Source organism: Choristoneura fumiferana, chromosome 4 (genome assembly GCF_025370935.1).
Source record: "Choristoneura fumiferana chromosome 4, NRCan_CFum_1, whole genome shotgun sequence".
In the NCBI taxonomy this organism is placed as follows: Eukaryota; Metazoa; Arthropoda; class Insecta; order Lepidoptera; family Tortricidae; genus Choristoneura; species Choristoneura fumiferana.
The window spans coordinates 9087702-9112993 of NC_133475.1; the positions used below are offsets into that span (position 1 = coordinate 9087702).

Below are 25292 nucleotides of genomic sequence, written 5' to 3' on the forward strand. Positions count from 1 at the left end.
CTTCCGGCTAATGATGATGAAATCACTCGACATTGTCCATTTTATATGTGGACTAGCTTATGCCTGCGACTCAGTCCACGTAGAATTCGTTTGAAAATGAAAATACAGTGGGACTCACTCATATTATTATAATGAAGTAAACTATAATAACTCACGTCTTAAATAGGGTTTAGCTGAACACGGTTATCCGGGTTTATTTCATCAAAATTTATTTATCAATAATATTTAATATAGAACTTATTTATCGCAATCCCGCGGGAACTATGCAATTTTCCCGGATTAAAACTATCCTATGTCTTTCCCCGGGGCTCAAATTATCTATGAACCGAATTTCATCTGAATCGGTTCAGCGGTTTAGCTGTGAAAAGATAACAAACATTCTTAATACTTTCCTATTTATAATATTAAGTAGGATGTGATAGGGTGCCAGTAAAAAGTCGAGATCAAGTGCGGGTAGTTCGAAAAAAAAACTCGCTAAGTGTTAACTAATCAATGACTTATCAGAGGACGAGGAAGTAGATACACAATAACGTGTTTCTAATGCAGAGAATTCTAATAACGAATGCGTAGTAATGTAACGATCTCATAAGGATTTAACGCAGTAATCAAGTTGGCAATGACATGGTGCTGATAGGACTATTAGGGAAATTAGTTTGTTTATGTAGTACATGTATAAAGCAACTGTGCGAGCTTAGTTAGATGTAATTAACAGGGTTATTGATTAGCAGGTGGGTAATGAATACTTTAGTTGTTGGAGTTCGGATATGGATGTGGGAAATAAATATTTTTGTTCGTGGGATAGTAGATTACGACGATAGAACTTGACGCTTAATTTCAAAAATAGATTAAAAACTAAATAAAAATTATATCACATAAGATCGTTTTCATATTATTAAGAAAGAGGATTCTCATTTAAAAGGATTGTGTAGTCACTGTTTCTACTTAGGTACTAAATGTTAGTTTATCGTCGTATTCTACATCTTGCTCGTCAAAGATAACTAGTGACCTTAGTTTTTGCGGTCATTTTTGAACACTTACTGTCCTCCTAATGCTGCCAAAAGACATTTTTTTTAGTTGTTTATAATTAATTATATTTACCATTGTATTGCTTGAAACATTTTGGATCAGATGGTGTAAACAACTCTTGTTTTTTTCCAGATACCGCATTTTGCCATTTGATTTGATTATTTGTATTTGTTCTAAATTCGCAAAATTTTGTCTACTCTTTTTATTTGTCACACATATTTGTATCACCAATTCTCAGAGCTTGTATGAAGCTGCCATAAAATTTAGACATAGATATTTTCAAACCGTTTGGGAAATTTCCTGATTTTCTCAATTTCTATGCTTCTTCTCGTGGTACAAAAGTTTTTTTTTATCACATAGATATTCGCCAAGATCTTTACTGGCTACCTTCATAAGCGTGCATGTCCTCAGCGTAATTAGTGAAGGCGTCAGAAGACGGCTGCTTCCACCCGAAAATGTTCCTTCCTCGTTTACATGCTAATCAGGGTCGGGTACTGTGTGCTTAGGGCTGTACCGAGATATATCGACGCCATTTTCAAATCCGAAAGGTCAGCGATCATGACCCTAGACTATAATATTTTTCATCTATGATGAGTTCTGTGACGTTTCGAGTTTGACAGTTTTAGAGATGTACCATTTATCGAGTGAGCTATCGATTTTTCTAATAGTTATTAATGCCTATTTTTGGAGAAGTATTTAAAAAAATATATTTAAAAAAATAATATTTTTCCAGTTTTCTCCCCACGGATTCATTCGCGTGGAACGTGTAGGTAAAGTCTGGCTACAGCTCACTTTTTTAAAGATTGAGTTAATTTTAATAATGAAGGTATCTCACGCCTCTCATAGTACCCATAAAATATGGTTACAGATAGCATCATTTTTTATTATTTTGCTTCAAAATATAAATTATTTTTAAAAAATAATTTGCGAACGTAGTATGCGTAATTCGGATAATTTTCAAGTGTCACAGAACTCATCATAGGTGAAAAATACAATAATATATTATGCGGAAGTAGATACATAAAAGATTGCCTTTACCAGTGCAGTGCAATTTGAAGATGATTCATCTAAATAGATCAGTCACTTGTAAATTATAGTGTTAGTTGTCTTCTGGTCCGTAAAACATTAAATAATTTTGAAATAAAACTTCTATTACAAAAATCAAACCAGAAACATCTTAGTTTTATTAATAATTGAAAAGTAACCAAATTTAAATTCGTTTTTGCTAGACGCTATTTGTACTTTCAAATTCCTCCACATTTTCCAATTTTTTGCGACTTTCTTCAATTTCATCGATCAGCTTCAAGACACCCATTTTAAAATAGCGTTTCTCTTGTGTTGTAAAATGACCTATATCCGGTATAATACTTTTGAAAAACTGTAAGTCTGTGTTGTCTTCAGCCTTTATTATTTTGGAGGAAGAAGCTTCATTCGTGTCATCAGAATCATTTCTTCTCTTTAAAATACCAGTTTTGCTGACATCTGCGCTTTCTATATTTGTGTAATCATCTACAGGTTCCGTTTTTACTTCACCTACGAGTACATCGGGTTCTACCACAAGAGATCTCGTTTTCTTTTCAGGCGCTAAAGGATCTTTAGTATTACCATATGTTCGGATTGGAGTAGACTGCACTCCTCCTTTTAAAGCCTTTATCGTTATATTCTGAACCCATTCGTCTTCATTTTCACTGTCAAATTCACCATTTTCTTTTTTTGTTTCAGTGCACCTTGAAATGGAAAAAAATACTATTAAGTATCTATGCTAAGTTTATAATTGTCAGATGTGATATGTACCTAGCTGCTTAATGATAAAAAATCTTACCACTTCGGTTTTGCATGAGCATGTAAAAACTTCAATGAATCATACAGGTAGTATTGTTTGGAATTAGTAGTTTCTTTATTCTCCAAATGCAGCTTCTTCTTAAATCTAGAAAAAGATGACCTTATTCCCTTCCACTTTATTCTTAGTTCGTCAACTGTGAATGAATAAGTGAATTAAATTATGTATTGCGAAAATAAATGCAGTTAAATGCATGCATAAGGGGATTTTTTTTTTTATTCGACTGGATGGCAAACGAGCAAGTGGGTCTCCTGATGGTAAGAGTTCACCACCGCCCATAAACATCTGCAACACCAGGGGTATTGCAGATGCGTTGCCAACCTAGAGGACTAAGATGGATTTCCAGAGAATTCAATCATTTACCGAAAAAAAAATATTTATAAAGTACAGAGTAGAAAAACAATTAAATCTGACTTATTTGCGCCAGCAGCAAATGACAAATAATGGAACTGGATAATGTATTAAAATAATCATTACTAATATTATATGCAAAAGTATTATATGCGAAAGAGACTGTCTGTTTGTTACGCTTTCACACCTAAAGAACTGAACCGATCATGTTGAAGTTTTCTTGAAATTTGGTACTGAAATACGATCACCTTCTGAGAAGGCTATATAGGTAGTCTTAGTCCCGGAAACCTAGTGTACACGATAAAACAATTCTTCGCAGACGAAGTCGCGGGTGACAGAGACAGAGAGAGTGAGAGAGAAGAACATTTATTTACACTTATGTTGTTGTATATACAACAACTACTATTACAACAGTTAGTATTGAAATAAATGTTTACCTGTACATTGCTCTTTAAGTTCGTGTCTTACTGCTTCGGCAACTTTTTCCCAAGCCTCCATGCAGACTTGGTTGCGGTGGGGCATTTTGTTATCGTAGAGAATAGGAAACCTTTCTACAATCTTCACAAATTGTTTCGTTATCTCTTGGTTCTCCTTCATTTTTCCTATTTATTAAAGGAAATATATTTTTAATTGGCTCCCAGACATTCTTTGAAAATGTCGGACGTGTGCTTATAAATTAAATAGACAATGTTTATTTCGCATAGAACTATTTGATTAGTTCTTTACCGTAATTATTAGGACTAGTGACCGTTTGCTGCTCCTGTTTGTTACTTAGTCCATATTAGTTTACTTTTTACAAACACATTCTCTTCTTAGTATCATCACATCACAACTTCATGTTGCTGCTTAGCTAAAGTAACGACCATTTCAAAATAGTACATTTTGTAGACAGAATGGCACGAAGAAAAAGCGAAATTTTATCGTGAACATCCGTGCCTCAAAAACGACCACGTGATAATAAAAGCTAAATAAAATAAAAAAATGCATTTGTGAGTTATGACTTTATTATAGCTAGGCAGCTACTGTGACTTTTACAATTCGAAACTAAGTCAAAATAAAAACTGGCGAAGAGCGTGTCGGACACGCCTAAGATAGGGTTCCGTAGCTGTTGCGGAGAAATTGAAATTCAAAGTAGAAGTCAAAGTATTTACTTAAGTAATACTTTTCTTGCAATTTTAGACAGGTATATTTACTTTTAAACTACGTCTTTGGAAGCAGGTATCTTAAAAAAAATATCTTTATAATTTTTTTTACCGTTTTGTCGGCAAGTTACTACATAGGTATATCCGGGCAAAATTACCGCTTTCTAGCACTGATAGTCTCTAAGCAAAGCCGCGGACAGGCTGACAGACAAACATAGCGAAACTATAAATAAGGGCTCCATTTTTACCATTTTGGCTACGGAACTCTAAAAAGAAAACCAGAACAAAAGAAAATAAATTCGCCATTGCTAATCCAAGAACAGAGCTCCCGCTGTCGCTTATATTATTTAATACGAGAGTGAGAGGGAGGGACCGTACGACACGAACTTCGATTTTCGTAGTAGCCCCTCGGGAAAAATTACATGCAACACAAAACTATCTCAAACAGGTTGGTTTACAAATCCGATAAGAAAAAAGTAGTTCTAGATATTTGACCTAATTGATATAAACTCATTGAATTTTCCACAACAATGCCAGGAATTTAATAGAAAGGTCATGTTTAACTAAATAGATGCGTAGGGTCCTAAAAACCGATACAATTATGTATGAGTAAGTACAACGTGTTTAAATGAAACCAGAAATAATACAGCGAATATACTTACATTAAGGTAATAATTATAATCCTGTACTTAGAATTTTTGCAACAACAATGTGGCCTATTACACAGTAAACGCCACACTGACGCGCCACAATCCACACTCCACACTCCACAGCAACAGTCCTATAACAACACCTGCACCCGTCCCACATTATAATCGAGAACGGGACAGCGCTAATCGCCGCCACACGCGATGTTGCCGCTCTGCTGTCGACGACACGTCACGTTCACGCTATTTTAAAATCGATTTTATATGGCGAGCTTAAGGCTCACTTTATAATGAACTCTTCAATGTAAATTTTGGCGGGAAACTGTGACATGTGACGCTTAACGTAAAGCAGTTGTCAACAGGTTTTTTGTGTAAATTATATGCTCGTGAATAATTACAATTAGTGTAAAAATGTAGTTTAATCGCTTTTTAGTGATAATTTTCGTGAGTTGGACCATTTTGTCGTACAATTTGTAATGAGTGTCAACTAAATATTAAAATAACAGTACCTTAGATGAATGATTGGTCTCGCGCGCTCGCTCGACTAGATACCGCCGGCGTACTTGTCAAATGCGGCAACAAATAGTACGCCGAAATCGGCGTACCTGAGCCCGAGGCGAGTCAGTCGCGTTGCAAACTGTGCGTAATGTGCATGTCCCGAATTTTTGTTAAATTTTGGTCATAAACCGAAGTAAAAGGCCAGTTTTCGCAGTGAAACTGTTTAAAAATAATACTACAAGAAATAAGAAGGACACTGGGATCACATACCATCAGTAAATATCGTATAATTTCGAAATTACAAAATAAAATAACATGAACCCTAAACGCCATTCTGTATTGCCGCGTACACAAGAATCAAATTCCCCGTGGTTGAGATTTTAATAAATTGAATTTTATTGTTATCATCATTAAATGATGAAAAATTTTAATAACTTTTTTTATTTAAGTATCTAACGTAATTATTATATATATACAAAACTATAGAAACAATTTTTTTTCGTATTTCTACCCATTTTCCTGAAAAGTTAACTTTTTACCCGACTGCCCGAAGGAGGGTTATGCTTTTCAAGCGTATGTATGTAAGTATGTATGTATGCATGTACCTATGTATGTATATTTTGTAAACAATTATTTTTATTTTAGTCTTAATTAACCTGTTAATTATATTAGGTTTAACTATAGGTGCAACGTGTTAAGTACGCAAAACTTCTTAGTTGGTGACTCAGTCCATGAATTTTCAGTAATAATTTGTAAATATTGAATGTCCTTAAATATATATATTTTTTAATTAAAAGTGAGGCCTGATCATTGATATACCTACATCATACCTACCATTTTTTTAAAGAAGAAACCTACGCCTAACCTATGCACAAACATATTAATACATTCACTCTTAATTACTTCTTAATTTCTAAGTATTTCCCAAGATACATTTTGTAACCAGTAACTTAATAGACCACAGAATAATTTATTTTCCCAATAATTCGGGGAACAGTGGAGCAGCTGGCAACACAATTCGTCACGCACACTAGCATCCTTGCAAATTGTCTTACACCGTTCTTACGCACACTACAATATTGAGTTGCCGCATTCACGAACGTTTTGTTTTTAGTTAGCGCGGTATCTAGTCGAGCGAGCGCGCGAGACCAATCATTCATCTAAGAACAGTACTTATGATTGAACAACACAATTTGATAGAATTGTTAGAAGTTGAAACAAGTTAATACTAACTAACATACTTACCTAACTTTGACTTACTATTTAAGTAGGTACTTTTTTATTTGCCACAGCAGTCACGGGCCTTTATTTGCCATAACATTGCGTACACCTATAATAATATCTACATAAGTTTATATCATTCATAGTTTATATTAAATTACCTACGACACGGCGAAATCGGGCTTTCAAGATTTGACCCAAAAAAGTAACATACAAACAAAAATCCACTGGGTCATTGGTGAGACAGGGGGGTTTGTCTTCGCCGACGCTGTTCAACCTGTATGTAAACGGGCTCATCGAGGCACTCAGCAGTACACGTGTCGGCTGCCACATAGATGGAGTCTGCGTTAACAACATCAGTTACGCAGACGATATGGTGCTGCTTAGTGCGTCGGTGTGCGGATTGCGTAGGCTGCTCGTAATGTGTGAAACCTATGCAGCAAGCCACGGCTTAAAATATAATATTCTGAAAAGTCAGTACATGGTCTTTGAGAGCGGTCGCAAGGATAAAAATGAGATTCCTCTCATTTGTCTCCATGGCACTCCTATCAACAGAGTGAACCAATTTAAATATCTAGGTCATGTGCTTGCGACCGACCTCAAGGACGACTTGGATATTGAAAGGGAGCGAAGGGCTCTTTCGGTTCGGGCAAATGTGATCGCACGCAGATTTGCGGGGTGCTCGAGGGAGGCGAAGGTTACGTTGTTTCGAGCTTTTTGCACTTCCCTCTACACATGCAGTCTGTGGGCGCACTATACGCAACGGGCCTGGGGGGCCCTTCGGGTCCAATATAATAATGCGTTTCGGGCATTGTTGGGACTGCCTCGCCACTGTAGCGCATCAGGGATGTTTGTGGAGGCGCGCGTTAACTGTTTCTACACGACCATGCGCGGGCGCGCCACATCCCTGCTGCGCCGCGTGCGGGGCAGTTCCAACACCGTCCTGCGTGTGATAGCGGACGGACTTGACTGTGACTACATGTCACACTGTGAGGGACTGCATTCCCCTACCAGTGTGATACTGTGGTAGAATGAGTCAAGTCTTATTAATTTGTAAGTACCTACTAATCTTTAGAAACTAAGCAACAACTACTAACATAATATGTGTCCCAGTTACATGAAATAAATTATATTATTATTATTATTATTATTATTGAAAGGGTCGTGGATGTGGACCTACCTATGGGAGGACGACGTCAATTTTCCACGTCAATCACGTGGTACATCATTTCAGCGGATATATTTTTTTCTATATTTTGGAGTAAGTATAGGTAAGGTAACCTATGTGAAGTACACAGTTGAAGATTGATTCAAACTCTACTAATATTTGTTTGTTCCTTTTTCACGCTAAAACGGCTGAGATACCTAGACCTAGGCTACTTTTAATCCCGACAATCCCACAGGATCGGGATAAAATTTCGAAATCTCAACCGCTCGAATTAGATACATGAAATTTGACACTTACAGGTTTACATGCAAATGTGAAAGCCACGGTACAATTTTTAGTAATCCTCATGGGAATTTAATTTACTAAAATAGCGGAATTTTGATTCAACAGCCGGTTAAAGCCTAGTTATATACAGGGTGTAGTAACATTTAGATCGGTCAGTATGGGAAAGTCTAAAACTATAAGACATGCGAAGGTTTGTCCTTACAAACCATGGCATCGGTTTTGGTAACAAAGAAAAACTGCATTCATACATTTAAAAAAAAAGTTGTACTCAGCTCGGGAATCGAACCCGGGCGTTTTGAAAAATAATACGTACCTACATCCCACTAATCCCACTAATATTATAAATGCGAAAGTTTGTAAGTGTATTTGTTTGTTTTGTTTATTTGTTTGTTTGCTACTTCATCATGTCTAAGCCGCCGAACCGATTTAGATGAAATTCGGTATACGGATAGTTTGAGTCCCGGAGAAGAACATAGAATAGTTTTTATCCCGGAAAATTGCATAGTTCACGCGGAACAGGGATAAACGAATTCTACGCGGACTATAGTATGAAATACAATGCATTTTGTGCATTCTAAATATCGTGTTTTATAGTAAACATTTATTGCTTATGAACTACTTCCATATCCAAGTTTTATTTTTCAAAACGACTGGGTTCGATTGCCGAACTGAGTTCTTTTTTAAATGTATCGAGTGCAGTTTTTCTTGGTACTAAATTCAATGACACGGTTCCTAAAAATATGTCTTATATTTTCAGACTTTCCCATACTGACCGATCTAAATGTTACACCCTGTATATTTCGTTGTTCTGGAACAAATCTAGAAGCCTCCAGCAAGTGGTCTAGCATTAGCCTATTAACCGAGAGACACACATGTGCACCGACATCTGCGTCGGCGCACGTGTCTGCGCACCTTTCGTTGTCGCGTGCACGTCTTTATAGGGGCCCGTAGGACGAGGTTCAAGTTAAATGAATAAGGCGTTACTTGCCGAGGTCCATATCAGTGAACTAAAAACAATTACTTTGTTTATACGCGATCAGTGACCAGTGAAATACGAAGCTACAAAGTACAAGTTACAATTTACAAGTTGTAGTCTTTGTTTATTAGTATGCATTGAAAAGAGACCATTGCTTGTAAATTTTGTAGCTTCGTGAAAATAAGCAAGCTGATCTGACGATGGAGCCGGAAGCTAGACACTGGAACTTCGAGATAGAACAGTGCTGCATAACCTAGCCATGTTTGGGCTTCTTAAAATCGTCTTATTTAAATGGCACCCAGGGTCGGATGATGGTCTGGTGACGGTGGTTACAACAAACAAACAAGAAAAGTTTAAAGGCGATTAATTACCTTAATATCTCACTGTAAGGAAATGCAAGTTATAAAATCGATGGAAGCTGTCAGTTTTGACGCATGCAATCAGGTTTGTAGCGATTTAATTGCTTGCATTTCACTAAATATTGTGAGCTCAATGTAAAACAATGCAGTATCACCGAATTACCAATTATCACCGATAAGCCAAGGTTTGCCCTACCATATGATTTGCGATTTTTTTTAGTTATATCCTAAACTAATATTATTTTTATGGTTCTCTATTCTGTGAATAACGAATTATGAACGTGTTTAGTTCTTGATCCAACACTCGATATTGCACGACGATGAAAATGCACTTTTGTACGGGGACAATACCCCCGTTCGCACACGCTTACTGGTTACTAAGAGATCTGCTTTAATCCAACAAAGGCAGCTACAGCATAAACATACTTATTGTTATCACTATCGATAAGTGTAGACTGTAGAATCATTACCAGCTCCGCACTCATCAAAAGTTTACAATGAAAATACACACACACAAACATCACGCCTGTATTCCCAAATGGGGTAGGCAGAGCACACGAAACGTTACGGCTTCGGAGCCACTTTTAGCAATTTTAGGTTTTAAGTTTGACAAAAATGGTACAATAGTGACCGGATGCTAGCCTGTGTGATCAAAGATTCCAAATAAACTATAGGAGATGTACCTACCCACTAGTGTAGCCGACTATCCATTTTAAGGCGACGAATAATCGGCGACTAATCCGCAAATAGCGAAATGTTTGACACTTTAATACTTATTGGAAATAACTATACAAATGAAAAGCGCTAGCTGTTTGTCTACATAATTTTACAGGTTGGTTTGTTTTTTTTTTGTTGGCCGGTGTAGCAAGTAAATCACTATCACACACACACATCATCAACGAAGTTACCCCCAAGTTAGCCGGAACCAATGACTAACCTTACCGACTTGTCGGCCTCAGCACCGATTAGTCGGCTATCGACAAAATCCATAGTCGGCTCATCTCTACTGATTACGCTTTCCCTTTACACCGGCTCTGTGTGACAAAGTTATCAAAATTGGGTCACTCATCAGAAAAGTAATCAATCAAATCAACAACTATAGCGCGCGAAGTATGAATTTGCCGACAGGTGAATCCCGCGCAGGTGATCTAAGCGAGTGTTGCCAGCGCAGACAAATGAAATCGTTGGCATTAAATTTTTGTATAATAATAAATTGTTTTTTCTCGCAATCGAAATGAAAAATAAAGTTTTCACCTAGAGACCATAAAATAGTCAATATAAACCCTCGGATAAATAGACACCCTCGCTAAAGCTCGGGTGGCTAACCACCTCGGGTATATATTGGCTTATTTCAGTCCCTCGATCAAAAATATACTATTTTTAGATTTTATTGATAGGGACTATGTAGAGCACGAGGTAATTTTAAAGGTCTCAGCAACTTTACTGTAGTGAACAGGGCCATATTTACGATACGTGCAAGGACTCTTTATTGAACACCGAGATTATCAATGCATGTTCTTATCATCATCACTACAAAGTGGTCTCTCCCAGATATCCTATACCTACAACAATAAGAAGACAGTTATAGACAAAAGAAGGAAGTGTAGTTATCAACCTAAGGAGCATTAAGATTCAAATACATAGATAAATAGATACATAGGTGCATATAGTATACTAATGCGTTAAAAACAGTTAAAAAGACTGTGGATCAAGATGGCGGATACTGATTCATATCATAGGTATGGACTTTTAGATTGTCAAAGACGTATCTCGTCTAAAGTTAGAGACTAAAGTTCCCTTAAAGAGATAAGTCCGCCTTTGTATACAAGTACTTATCTCAAAGTTTGTTAATTGTATTTTGTTAACATACATACATACATACATACTAGAAGTTCCACAACCGTCTAGGAGGGCAGTGTATTTTATAAATATTGTATTGTTCTTCTTTGAACTGAGAAAGTATTAGAGAGTATCAATAAAACCTCAATAAAATTGTAGACATATTAAAGTAAAAAAATCGCTTAAATTAACAGCACACACAAGGCACACACAATCGGTTAGAACAGGGGCAAACATATGTTCAACGCCTTTCATAACCGGTCGATCGAAGGACATCCGCTTTTTGGTAAAAAATCGGCTCCGATCACACAGGAACTGCTAGCACAGCAGCGTATCGGTGCTGCCATGGCTATGCATCCCAGCGATACGATGAGCGAGTTCTCTGTTCATTGCGAAGTCAAAAAGGTCACAGCACGAAATAATTTAACGAAACGCGCAATGTATTAGTAAAGATAGTTTTAAGACCCGCTGGTAGAGTGTAGTTGGGGCCGAGGCGTATATATCCGGTGCGCCAGCGCAACAATCGTTCATTCAAGTTTATTCGGGGCTCGTCCGGGAATCGTGCGAATTCGGCTGACGTGACAGGTAAATGCTAAGATCAGGTATAAATGGCTATTGTGTTTTATTGTGCCTCTCCGCCGATATCTTTCGGGCTTAAAACGAGGTTTGCTATGTATGATAATATCAGGTAACAATTTGAATTTTTTGTCAAATTATTACAAAGTTTTAGTAACAGGCGATCTTCGATGTTTCTATACGACAATGCACAGAACAGCAGGGCTACTACGAAACTCGACACTCGAAGTTCGTGTCGTGCGGTCCCTCTGACACTTATACTATTTAATCCGAGAGCGAGAGGGACCGCACGACACGAACTTCGAGTTTCGAGTTTCATAATAGCCCTGCAGATGACCGTTGGGGCCGAAAAGCTCTCGAATGGAGACTGCGGCTCGCGAAGCGCATCTTATATATCACGTCCACCAACGTGTACATACGGATAAGCTGACTAAAGCTGTGGGTTCACGGTGGATGCAGGCCACTTCCAACCGAAGCAACTGGGGTTCATGGGGGAGGCCTACGGCCAACAGTGGACGTCCTACGGCTTATATAATGATGATGATGAATGCTGAGGTAAAATCAAGTAGAGTTGCATTCTGTTTAACTAACAACAAAGACTTTTCAAAGAAAATAGAACTTTTAACGGATCTTTTCGACTACATTCTAAAAACTGAATAGCAGCTTAGCGTTATGCGGAGTAGAGCTCACTACAGTACGGTATACTAAGTGACCTTTAAACTTAAAAACAGAATTGCTGCCACGCATGGACAATAATAAATTCAAATACGTTTCGCAAACATAACCCAACCTCTTCAGAAGCTTAACACACTCTTTAACGCCGAAGCAGTAGGTTCAAAATTGGTAGACTTTAGGTATTCGGTAGCTTATTATTTCGTAAGCCGCAGGAAGGCAAGTGAAAGGCCGTACACGTGAGAAACGTAACGCATTCTAACAATAACATATTTCGCCGTCACCTGTCCTAGTGATCGATCTATGGAAATATCTCACTAACGTTTTGAGTCGCAAAAAATGCCGACGTATTGCAGATTTCACTATACTTAATTGTAATGTAAAAGTAGCCCAAAGCTCATGTTTGAAATGTACACTTCGTAACGTTGCCATGGACCATCCAAATTGATTCTAAAGTGCATGTGTTTAAATATCACTTATAGACGGACTCTTGAGTTCTAATACTTTAACAAAAGATAAAAGCTCGAGCGCAGAACTTACAATAATGTCAATAGCTGCTAATATCTCTTTCAAAAACATGGATTAACCCCAACAACACACGAAATCTTTCAAATTGTGTTCAAGCAATTGCCCACAAACAACACATTTTTTCGCGAAAGAAAAATATTCTAATATTTATTCTCCTCTTATAATATGAGGTAAGGTGACCTGGGGTTATTGTAGCTGGGGGGGATATTTTATCTGAGCCGTCTGATGGCGTCTTTACGACGCCATGTTCTTCGCGGTCATTTTACGTTGTGTTCGCCAGAAGACTGTCTTCACACAACACATATGAACATGGCGAACATGGCGTCGTAAGGACGCCATCAGACGGCTCAGATATAATATCCCCCCAACTAATAGCCCCGGGTCACCTAAAGTAAAATTTCATAGGAATCGGTTCACTAGTTAAGGCATGAAATCTGTAAAAACAAACTAACTTTCGAATTTATAATATTAGAAAGGAATTATAAGGAACGTATTTATGGCAGTTGCGCGTAATGACTGGCGGCATAGCGAGAGTAGCGGGCAGCCGGTGGATGCAAGTGGCTAGTTGTCGCACATTGTTGCGTTCTAGGGGTAGGCCTTTGTTCAACAGTGGATGTCTTCCGGCTGATGATTAGCCAGGCCATCGACGACGGTGTAGACAGTGTACATTTTCGATTGTCAAGTTGTTAAAGATAATCAAACCAAGATGTTGCATGGAGTGACGAAGCACCTAAATCCCCTAATCGTATGTTTTTAGGCCATTAACTATTTCTCAATGGGTGCAATGAATTTGGTTGAATAAAATCTCATTATTCGAACCCCAGTTGGGAAACAAGCAACAAAAGTTTCACAGACCGACTGGCTCCATAGCCAGCCGAGGACCGAATAAACCTGTCGACCAGCAGTTGGACTTGCCAGCAAATGCTTCCCGGTCTCGCCTAATAAATACAATTACGTACGTAAGACGGTTTGTTTGCTGAGAAGCTGCAATGCGAATCATGACTTCAACTTGCGTACCTTTATAAGCTCCATCTTTAACTTAATCTAAAAGTAATAATTTCCTTGAGTGAAAAAAAATAATAGTTTTCTTCCATATTTCTTCACTGTTTGCTTGAGTTCTTCGGTAGGTAATTGTTAAATTTAAATTGCTGATTAACATTTCTCTCCAAGGACCAATAAATAATCATTGAACATGAACATATATAAAGTCATAATAGAAAAAAACTATGACTATTTACAATTATTATTTAATTAGATAATCTTTCGCTACGACGCTACACCGAGCAACATCGTTTTTTTACCATCGGTGAATTAGTAATTTAGAGTTGAGACTCCTACAACAACCTGCGTCTCCCCAACAGATATCCTGTGGCTTCCTAGCAAAAAGAAGCGTGGTTTCAAGTGTCCAAAACTGAAAACTTTTAAAACGACGTCCCTTCCAAAGCTCAACCCCTAATTGATGTCCGAAAGTACCGATACCGAGCTATATTCGGATTTGGACTCACTTCGAAACACAATTGGAGTTGAACAAGCAAAAGGTTCCGGAAACTAAGTTTGTATTGTGTCAAGTAGCACGCGATCCTATATTTAACATTTCACTGTTTGACCTCGGCTGACACGACCTTGGTATAAGTAAACATTAGGGCAATTAAAATTAATGTAAACACATGTGTGGTTACGGTAGCCGAATAACATTAAGCTAATTTAGCGCTGTCAATTGCTATTTACCCGGTTCGCTCGCGTGAACCGCTATATCTGAATCACAGATAGAGTAACAAATTATATACACACATACTCTCAACTTTCATACTTATAATATTAGTAAGATTACATCAAGTGTCAAAACCATTTTGATATTAGGACTAATAGAGTGACTCGATCGTCACCGGAAATGGAGCTCGCCCTGCAAACAAGGCCTTGTACTACGAAGTGTAAAATTCGAACATAGTGTCATACCGCCCCGCTCACGCTATTAGTATTTAATAGGAGAGTGAGGGAGATGGTACGACACGAACTTGGAATTTCGAATTTCGGGGTAGCCCACAAGGAGTAGCTTAGAAACAAAGAGAAACGGTCTCTGCCACAGACTAAGCGAATCACAGATACCCACAATTTATACGATTAGGGAAGCGATTCGGGGGTTTTAGGTGCTTTATTCTTTGGCTAGTCATTAGTAAAGGGGTGTTTTCACCTGTTACATAGTGGAGTTTGTTCAATACAGTTTGCTGAGTAAATCAACGCGAAGAACAGTGGAATATATACAACTTAAATTAAAACGTGTCCAAAAAAACTTTTAGTATTTTCGTTTCGTAAAAATTAGCTTATCGCTATCCTGCGGGAACTGAAACTATCTAGGGAGGTAATCTTATGTCAGTACCAAATTTCATCATGATCAGTACTTTAAGCGTAAAAGCGTAATAAATAAACAAAATAACATTCGTATTTTTTATTAAGTACTTGCAAGCTTTTATTCAGTTTCGCCCGTATTGTCTATCTTAGTAGTTACATTTGACCTACTTCCAGAGGTCACGTAGACGTGACATTTGGCATATTTATGTAAATCTGGTGACAACACAATAATCTGGTAGTGAAATTCTTTCTTGGTCAGCTGGCCAGGATCGTCTCCGCAGGAACACAGCAGGTTAACAGCAGCTTGAATTTTGGTACGCATAATTGTAGTTTGAAAGACAATGCTAGTACCATGAACAAAAAGTACAGTCGGCAAAAATTTAAATTTATTTAAAAATAAAATTGTCAAAAAAAATTAAATTATCTTTTCCCACTATCATTTTTCATGCTAGTGTCTACTCTTGTTTCTAATCATTCCCTCAACTCAATCACTCAAAGGTTAACTGGAAGAGATCCCTTTAAGGGATAAGTTCGCCTTTGTACATCTCATTCTCTTATTATCTGTTAATTTCATGTGTTTTATGTATAATAAAGAGTTGTACAATAGGTACAATACCATTACTTACACCTAAACCTCTAATTTCTTCAAACATCAGTGCTCTTAGCTCAACGGGTCAATCCAAACTTTTTCATTGTTATTTACGGCGAACACTGCGGCACGTATGTCCAGGCGGGCGAGATCGAAAATAAAATCTCCCTCCCGGGGAGGGATCCATCCCCAAACATATTATGGGAATGTCGGCAGGTCGGGCCTCCTGTTGCCCCGATTTTTTTGCGATAACCGCATACGAAATATAAAAAAAACGTTAGTTAAGATTTGGTTGGTTAGGTCGCATTGGTTCGTCTAGCGGCTCTAAGTATGATGTCAGGATTCTTAGGTAAAGCTAAAAATTAAATCGCAAAGAAAAGAGGGACAAGTTGACAACATTCCCGCTATCTTCTTCTTCTGAGCTGTTTTAGTACAATTTAACACTGTCTAACTTATGTATATGATCATATGCATTATTGTGGCTTAGTTAAGAACGTATAGTGGGCACACACTCCTTTGTCTCGGTGCAAATTTCCTATGTAAATGTTGATTTTTATCTGCTATAATTTGGCAAGTAGTTTTATTCCTCACATCACGTATTTCATAGGACGAAAAAACTTTAATTTATTTTGCATTCAAATATTCGAATGTAAAGTACGGCTTTAGTTAAACGCATACTTTTATCTTGTCCTAAGTACGAACGGTAACAAACTACCACTTCATTAAGGATTGGCCCAACACTGTTTTAAAAAGGCGGCAGGGACTGAATGTTTGCTTTCGACTCGGCATCGCCGTTGAAAGGGTATTAGGATGGTGTTTTACTCTACCCGCTTTGGTAAATAAAATGAAGATAGCCGTGAAAGCGAACGCATATCAGTCGGCAACCTCCAAAATGACTTTCCTATTCAATTTTCGATAGATTTTTTACCTACCCGCAGTTTTGCGAACGGCGGAACCAATAAATCTCCTCTTGAGGTAAGGGGCGAATTAATCACTTGACTGGTTTGCGGACCGATCCGTCGACATAATCTAGTCATTGGAAAATGAACCCCATCCCGACCGTTGTGCGTCCAAGTTCTTTCGGTGTCCGCATTTTTATTTACCATTTCCAAGGTGAAAATAAGAAGAGGGGATAAATAGTAGGGCCTTCTTCGCCGATACACTCGCAGGAGATTAAAGTGTTCGTTCTATATGAAAAATACTTAGTGTTCTTTATATTTCACACGAAAACACAAGCTGAAACATGGATGCACAGAAAAACCAGAAAAATAGACCAGCGCTGGGAATCGAACCAGGTCCTCAGCAATCCGTGCTGCGTGCTATTCCGCTACACCACCACTGGACAAGTTAGTGTTCTTTAACTTTTTCACCGCGCCCTTATTAGCCGCTCCAGTTGGGTGTGACTTTAATACATAGTATCAATGGTTAATTAGTTAACAAAGTAGAACCTCTTGATTTAATTAGAAATCTGGGTGAAATTTAAAAGCTGTGTTGTAACCCGCCTATTAAGGTTAGGGCGGGCGGTGGGTGCCGGGCGGGCGGCATCGGGCACGAATTAATAAACAAGCTGGCCAAGGCCACGGGTTATACGGCCTTTGGAGTCCATCCCACCCTCTGAAGCCACTTTCTTGGAACATTCGTAAATTATCATTAAGAATAAGCAGGTACTTCGGAATAAAAAATAGTGGCAGCGGTAAAACAAAAGAGCGCTAAAGAAAAATTGTGAATACATATATAGTAAAAAATGGGATGATCATTACGTCGTGCAAATCCTCAATTCGCTATAAAACGTCGCGTTGGAAGTAGCTCCCGTGCGACCGAGGAAAACGTTGTCATTCAAAATCAGACCACGTGTACAATATTTCATCATCAGGAAGGGTGGAATCTGTCTCCCTCTTGCCTCAACCCCGCGCCCGACCCAAAAAGTCTATCTGCACTTGACACGGGAGGAAACGGGACAGATTAACCGTAGTGAAAGGAACAAAGCTAAATATGTTTCAAGCTGATACTTACCCCAGTGTAGTATACGGAGGATTTGCAGAAACCACTCGCTACAATGTTGAATATTAATATGTAATTTTATAGGGGATTTGTTGCGTTTACTATGTTTAGTGATGCGATGTAAGTAAGTGAATAAGCTTGAGGCATTTGATTGTTATTTTTGTAACCTTTCACACTTCCAATTAAGAGAACGGCTGATGTTTTTTTTTAAACTTAAATTTGTAGCACTAGGGTAAAAACGATTTACTTAATTAAGGATTGAGACTATAGGGTTAATTTGTCTTCTTAATGTACTTTTACGCTCATACTTGTTATATTTACGTAGACGTGTATACAAGTGAAAAATAGCTCATAGGTAAAGCTTTTTGCTATTCACCTCTCTCAGATAAGCCTTCAATCCGCTCAACAGAATGCAACTTTTAATCTGCAACGCATCATATACGCCAAAGTAATACAATGCTGAAAAAGGATGGAGGAATGAAATGATGGAACCATTTTCAGCCCGCGTACACACACGCGCGGCGTACCGTGTAAACACAGTTCGCGCACACAGCCCCTCGAGCCCGGGCGTGAAAAGTTTGAGCAGTAATTTATACGACGGTTTAAATAATTACTCTACGTTTTCGGCTCAATTTGTAGATGAGCTGCGTATCGGCGTTGTGCCGGTGACATTTATGTGGGATACGTAACATTTACGGTTTTACTTTGGTTTTTACTTTAATTTATACTTACTAGTAATTGACAAGTATGTATTGTGTGCCAGAAAACTGCTAAGCACTTAATAAAACGCAAATTGTTGACACTACCCTTAAATTATGTATTGGAATCGGCACTTTTTGTACTTAAACATCCTAATCTATTTAAGGCAAAAATGGATATAGCTACATAGGTCTTTCGAACACATTTTAGAAATAAATGCTCAGAAATGGCCCCCAACATAAATGCATAAAATTGCTAATTAAAGCCCAGAATGCATTAGACAAGAAATACAAATGCCATGAATAAAATAAACAACAAATTAAAATTAAAATAAACAAATAAAATGATCTTACCTTATCATAAACACGCTAGAAGTTATCAGTAACTGGTAAATAATCAAAATTCTGACCAGCAAGCTTAATCGAACCAATAAGCAAAAATAAAATAAATATTTATCTGTAATTTTGTCTTTCATTACTTCTCTGTAAACCATTATCCTGAGATGTCTCGCGAGATCTCAAATAAATACGGTAAGTATTTCCAGAAGATACATATTTTCTAAATATGAGGCTTTTGAATTAAGCGTAACCTCAGTAGGCTTGAAGGTCGGTGTTAGTTATTGCCCCCAACTAAGTTCAGACTTCACGTATCCCCCCCCCCCCCCCCGGGACCAATATTATCTTTGAAGTCTGGCTAACCGTAACTCGCGGTATATTTCATTTTTAGTTACATACAAAATCGGAAAAGTTACTTTCGAATAAAAAAGGTGGTCGTGCAAAGGTTAACTGAAATAGAACCTTTTAAGAGTAAATTCGCTTTTGTACATTTATGTGTCTGTGTTAATGTCATGCGACTTATTTATAATAAATGTACAAAGAATCCATTTGGGTTGCACATGTGCACATAAGATAACAAAAGCTGCCTGACATAAAGATGAGCCGCTTACACAGTCACTGCAGGATTTAAAAAAATATGTGTCTACATTTTGACGCTACTTAATAATTAACCTGACTAGCAGTTAACATGGAAGCATAACCTGGGTCAAACGTGACAGTTTAAAATACATTTGCCGCCTAAGAAATCCACCAATTATTTACCTGTTTGAGATCGTAATATATAATATTCAATTCAAGTATGTGAATTAATTAATAAATAAACGCCTAATTTAAAATCTTAATCTCGTAACAAACGCCAACATAAACGTATGCAAGGAACGTCAAAAAAAGGTTGCTGGGGTTATTTAAATTTATCCAAAATTTACGGCGTCCTCAACCCTTCACATATTTTCCGCTACATAAAAGATTCTTAACTTCAATTGCCGTGCTTGGGAAATAGATTGCTTGTCAATAAAAATGTAAATTCGTCGCTTCAGCTCTCAGCTAATTCATTTCCCAATGGAAAATCCGGGAGCGCGTCACCGGAGATCGATCGACCGTTCATTTCGACCGGCTTTTTTTATTTTTTTTGTTACATTTCATATTGACCAGACGCTGGGTTAGTTTGCATACTGCCAGTTTAGTTGCAGAATAGTCCCCTGTCTGCACTGAAAGTGTTATTCTCCGACGAGGTCGCGCTTTTTGTATAGGGTTCAAATATTAACGTCTTTTTAGATGATTTATAGAGGTCCTTTCCCATGAAAGAGATGAAGGGGCTTCCAACGGACTCGATATGAATTCTAATACGGATTTAGGATAACAATTCAGTATTCACGGTATAAGTTACTCTGTAAAGACAAACGTCGGAGGTAAACATGCCGTCAAAACAAAAATCACTTGGATTCGTAAAGAGGGTGCGTTACTGCGTTATAACAAAAAATCGAAATACGCAAATTTGATCCAAAACCTCGACGCTCACACTCTCGCGGTGATACGCCTGACACCCTAATCAAATAAATACCTTTAACCGGGACCACCGCTTCCCCGACCGAAACCCGCCCTTGCTCGGGGCGCATACGATACACTTTCAGTCGTCTGTGGTGGTTTGACTGGCTTCCGCGTAAAACGTATTTGTAGGAAGGACGACCCAGAAAATGGGTATAATATACTCACACTACCGTTTCTTCCTCGCCTTATTCGCCAGTCCCCCAGGAGTCGGCAGAAATTTATATAACAAGCCATCTCAGCCGGGCGCGTTATTGTCGAGGAAACACTGCCTCCGACATTATTTTTAATTAAACACAAGTATGGACCGCTAACGGGCCTAATCCGAAACCGAAATACGAGACCAAATGGACAACGAATGAATGTAAAAGCTCAATGTTTCAGTGCCCGAGCATGGGTCAAAAGGTAGGTAATATAGGAGAGAGTCATTGTGTGGTGTGAATGTGTAACCATCTGCCGCTTAAATACTGTTCCCGACTTTAAACGCTTAGGGTTGATATCTAAGAGCAATCCTTTACGAGGAGTATTTCATTAGTAACTTACCTACAATAGGTAATCACAATTTCTTAGTACAGAGATCCCTAAGAGATCTTTTTTATTTACCCCAGTTAATTGTTGAAAGTTATGTGTAACACTTGACGTAAAGTTTTAGCAAGAACTTCTGCCCTCACCTCATATTAACTTAAATATCTGAAAAAAACTGCCTTAAATAACACCAAACTTGTCAAGTAACTGAATTAGGCAGCCTAACATTTATTAAAGTAGGTATAATTTAAACGTTAAAAGACTAAAGTTACTTTTAAAGAAATAGCCATTGTAGAAACGATGTTTCGCTGTCATATAATGTTTAAAAACAAGTTGATGCCTCTTAAAGCCTCTTTTATACAAAATTTCACATTCAATCACCTAAAATTAGTAGGGGCGTCTCCCCTCGGATGCTCATACCGTGTGGGAGGGTTACTACAAATTTTCTTTTCGACCTTTTCCCGAAAATAGTGTAGCAGCGCTTACTAGGAACCCTGGTTTCACAGAAAAACTGTTACGCATACTTATCGAATTACTTTACCGTTACTTTTATTTTTATTTATGATAGCGATTCGTTTTCTGGTGGGAATATAATTCGAACCTAACCTAACCTACTTTTGGTTGGTGCTGATCGCACCATGGAAAAATACACCGAACAAATAATATTCTGAAAAATATTTCTATTGTTTGATAAGTTTGAATAAAAAAATGAGACTGCTCATTTAATCATGTTTTTGTGAGATATGTTTCATCACGTGTAAATAGTCTTGGAAACAATAATATTTGAAATAAAAATACGAGGACTAAAATTATTATTTACATAAAACATTTTCTGCGAAACGAAATGCTATCAAAGCTCTGTCTACGAAACAAGAGAATTATATATATACATGCAAATACAACAGTATCTATTGCAGGGCACGTAGGCAATGTTTATCTCGCCACCACCATAAATGGGAACTTGAGACACTGTATGTAGCACTGACTACTGACCCGACCAAACCCTCATGCGGTAGTGCTGCTACTTAACGTCAATATTCTGCGAAGAATGGTACTATTCCGGCCAAGCTGAGACATTCATAATGTAAACCTTCTGGTGTTGCAATGTCTATGGATGGTGTTTTCTACTCTTGATGTTTGACACTGTTTTGTCAAAATAGTAGATTGTACAACAAGAGCATAAAACGAGCCATTTTACCCGAGATGTTCATATAGCCACGAGAGAGATTTTACACTCTGCTTTTCATTTCAAGAGGAAAGGGAAGGAGGGAATGGGAGGAAATTAAATGTCAACAGTGGAAACAATTGTTCACTTACTATGTACTTTTTATTGTTCATGCATTCATATATAATTATAAATTTATAGTTTTATTGATCTATATTGATTCTAATCAAATCTGATTGATTTTTATGTAGTTAAGTGAAAAAGTTTTTTCAATTCCGATGCTCGTAAAGTTCGTATTAATGCTGGATCAAGGCAATATAAAATGAGTTTTTATGCTCTAGTGCATAAAGTAAAATCTTCGTCTAAGACCACGAGAATTAGGTGTCAACAGCCACAAACAAAAAAGTTTATAATTTTTAATTTACATAAAACTGAAAAATCAAAGAAATTAATCAAAATAAATCATTAAAACTAAAAATGTATAATTAAATAGCAATGCATAACAAATAAAAGGTAGTTACCTAGTAAGTGAACAATTGTTTCCACTGTTGCTATTTAATTTCCTCTCAATTGAAGGAAAAGCAGAGTGTAAAACTCGTGCATTATACCCATTTTCCCCGACGTGTCTATCCACCTTCGCCGAACCAGCTCGGGTGGCTATCTGAACGCCTCGGGGTAAAATGGTATATTTAAATAAATAAATAAATAATAAATAAATATTTAATACTTTATTTCTTTAACTATTAAACGTCCGTGCGTGATTTTGGCCCGTTGAACTCTCTATCCCATGGGAATTTAGAAAGATTTATCTTCATTATCCCTAAGCACTGAGCTCCAGGACGTTGATGAGTTAGTCACTCAGGAACTCTTATATTTCTTCATCTTTATGACCCAGTTTTGGACCTGGCTTAAGTGTGTATATTTTGTTTTTTATTAATTAGGTATATTTATGTTTATCTGTATATTGTATGGCTGTGTTGCTCGAAATAATTCATTTTATTATTTACTAGCGTTTTCCCGCGGCTTCGTCCGCGTGAAATTCGGTTATCGCGGGCCGTTTCCTTTTCCCAGAATAAAAAGTAGCCTATGTCACTCTCTGACCCAAAAACTATATCTATGCTAAAAATCAGTTCGATCCGTAGCTCTGTCTCGACGTGAAAGACGAACAAACATACAAACACACTATCGCATTTATATTATTAATATGGATGGATTAGGTTGAATATTTTCCATACGTTAACTAGTATGACACTATTTGAACTAAATTTGAACTCTAAATCGAGATATAATCCAAATATATATCTAACAAGTGAGCATAAGTAGATTTATTAATCAATATCATCATCATCACAATATCAGCCGTAGGACGTCCACTGTTAGACACAGGCTTCCCCCATAGACATCCAGTTTCTTCGGTCGGAAGCGGCCATCCACCGTGAACCCGCAGCTTTAACCAGTACCACTACCATGAGTTTACAGTGACCGTACTCGATAGCGACGGCATAAATTACTTGTATGGAGAATTGTACAGCGCCTCTATTAAAATTTACGCCGTCGCTATCGAGTACGGTCACTGTAAACTCATGGTAGTGGTACTGGTCATCCGTCCATCTCGTTGGTGTCCTACGCTGCGCTTGCCGATCCACGGTCTCAGTTCGAGAACTTTTCAGCCCAACGGCCATCTGTCTGATTTATTAATATTAAATGCTTAAGTCACACCAAGTTTCAAATGTGCCTAGCCTACATAGTTCACGCACTTTTGCCCTAAACGACCGCGCGACCCAGACGCTTCGAACTAAGTGTCAAAATAACAATTAATTAAACAACGAGTGACTTTTATTGCATTTGGAATCATTTAATTTAAGTATTCGCTCCTTATTTATCGAAGGTCTTCTTACGGGTATAAGATAACTAGTTTGATTACGATGCGTTTGAATAAAATTTATAAAAGTAACAATATGCTTAAAGAGTTAATTTATATTTCTTCCCAAACTCCCATTATATTAGATATAATAGGTACTATACTGTGACTTTACTTATTAGCCAACTCATTTTTTTTTTATTCGACTGGATGGCAAACGAGCAATGAATTATCTTAATATACAAAACAAACTTGGGTTTGTTCGAACACTCATAACTCGAGAACGGCTGGATCGATTTTGATGGTTTATGGTTTGTTGTATTTGTCTTCGTCCCGAATAGCAGAATAACTATTAAAAACATTGGAAAATTGTCGAAAAAATAAAAGAAAAAACATTTTCCTCTACAAAATGTTCATGGGTTTCGTAACTTTCAAACATTTCCTAATGTTCATCCCGTCGATGAGCATTATAGTCAGATATTAATAATTGGTGATAGAGATATAATTTTAAATACATTAGTTAATATTAATTAGTAAGCGGAAAGAACCCGCGCGTTATCGGCCCCAAATACTATGAACCCTCAAACCTAAGGCACTTGTCCCACCGCCGACGATGAGCGAGAAGCGAGTAGAGCGAGTAACTAGAAACGAGTGGGCGAGCAGCGAGAAGCGAGTGTAATTTTGTCGCTCGGCTGTAAGCGAGTGTTCGCGTGCGACGGGCAATTACTCGCTCCACTCGACTCGCTCGTGCGGAGCGGCCGCCAAGCTGACATCGCTGAGCGAGTATCTATAGCTCAGCGAGTTTTATAACTCTTGTCGCTGCGACAAAAGATGTAAGAGCGAGTTCTCGCCGACAGTGTGAACAGCCAGCGATCAACTATTAATATATGTGTCTCTTTTACTCACACAGGATCTTATATCTTTTGTTCGTTTCTTGAGCGAGAAAATAGTCGATAGCCAATCGTTTCCTCGCTGGCGGTGAGACAAGTGCCTAAAAAGCGAAAAGAACGATGAAACGTTTAGCCTTCGACTAAAAGACCTTTTGTTGGAAAAAGCGTTTTATTCGGTAAATAAATTTATAAATCTGAAATTTTA

At 37.7% G+C, this 25292-nt stretch overlaps 2 protein-coding genes across 3 annotated transcripts; one reads left to right on the plus strand and one right to left on the minus strand.

Moving 5' to 3' along the window:
- Window positions 1–1849: 1849 nt before the first annotated feature.
- Window positions 1850–5135, minus strand: LOC141427046 (uncharacterized). Of its 2 annotated transcripts, none has more exons than XM_074086280.1 (4): window positions 3944–4028; window positions 3655–3819; window positions 2849–3002; window positions 1850–2753 (listed from the first exon to the last, which is right to left on the minus strand). In XM_074086280.1, the coding sequence occupies exons 2-4, from the start codon at window positions 3812–3814 to the stop codon at window positions 2252–2254; spliced, it is 816 nt and encodes a 271-aa protein (XP_073942381.1). In that variant the 5' UTR covers window positions 3815–3819; window positions 3944–4028; the 3' UTR covers window positions 1850–2251. The 2 variants fall into 2 exon arrangements, with proteins under 2 accessions (XP_073942381.1, XP_073942380.1); XM_074086279.1 differs by lacking the exon at window positions 3944–4028 and adding an exon at window positions 5022–5135 and having other exon boundaries at window positions 2156–2753.
- Window positions 5136–6978: 1843 nt separating this feature from the next.
- LOC141427044 (uncharacterized) lies at window positions 6979–7869 on the plus strand. The gene has a single exon (XM_074086275.1). It carries the CDS (start codon window positions 7099–7101, stop codon window positions 7753–7755), a length of 657 nt encoding a protein of 218 aa, XP_073942376.1. The 5' UTR covers window positions 6979–7098; the 3' UTR covers window positions 7756–7869.
- The last annotated feature ends 17423 nt before the right edge of the window (window positions 7870–25292 follow it).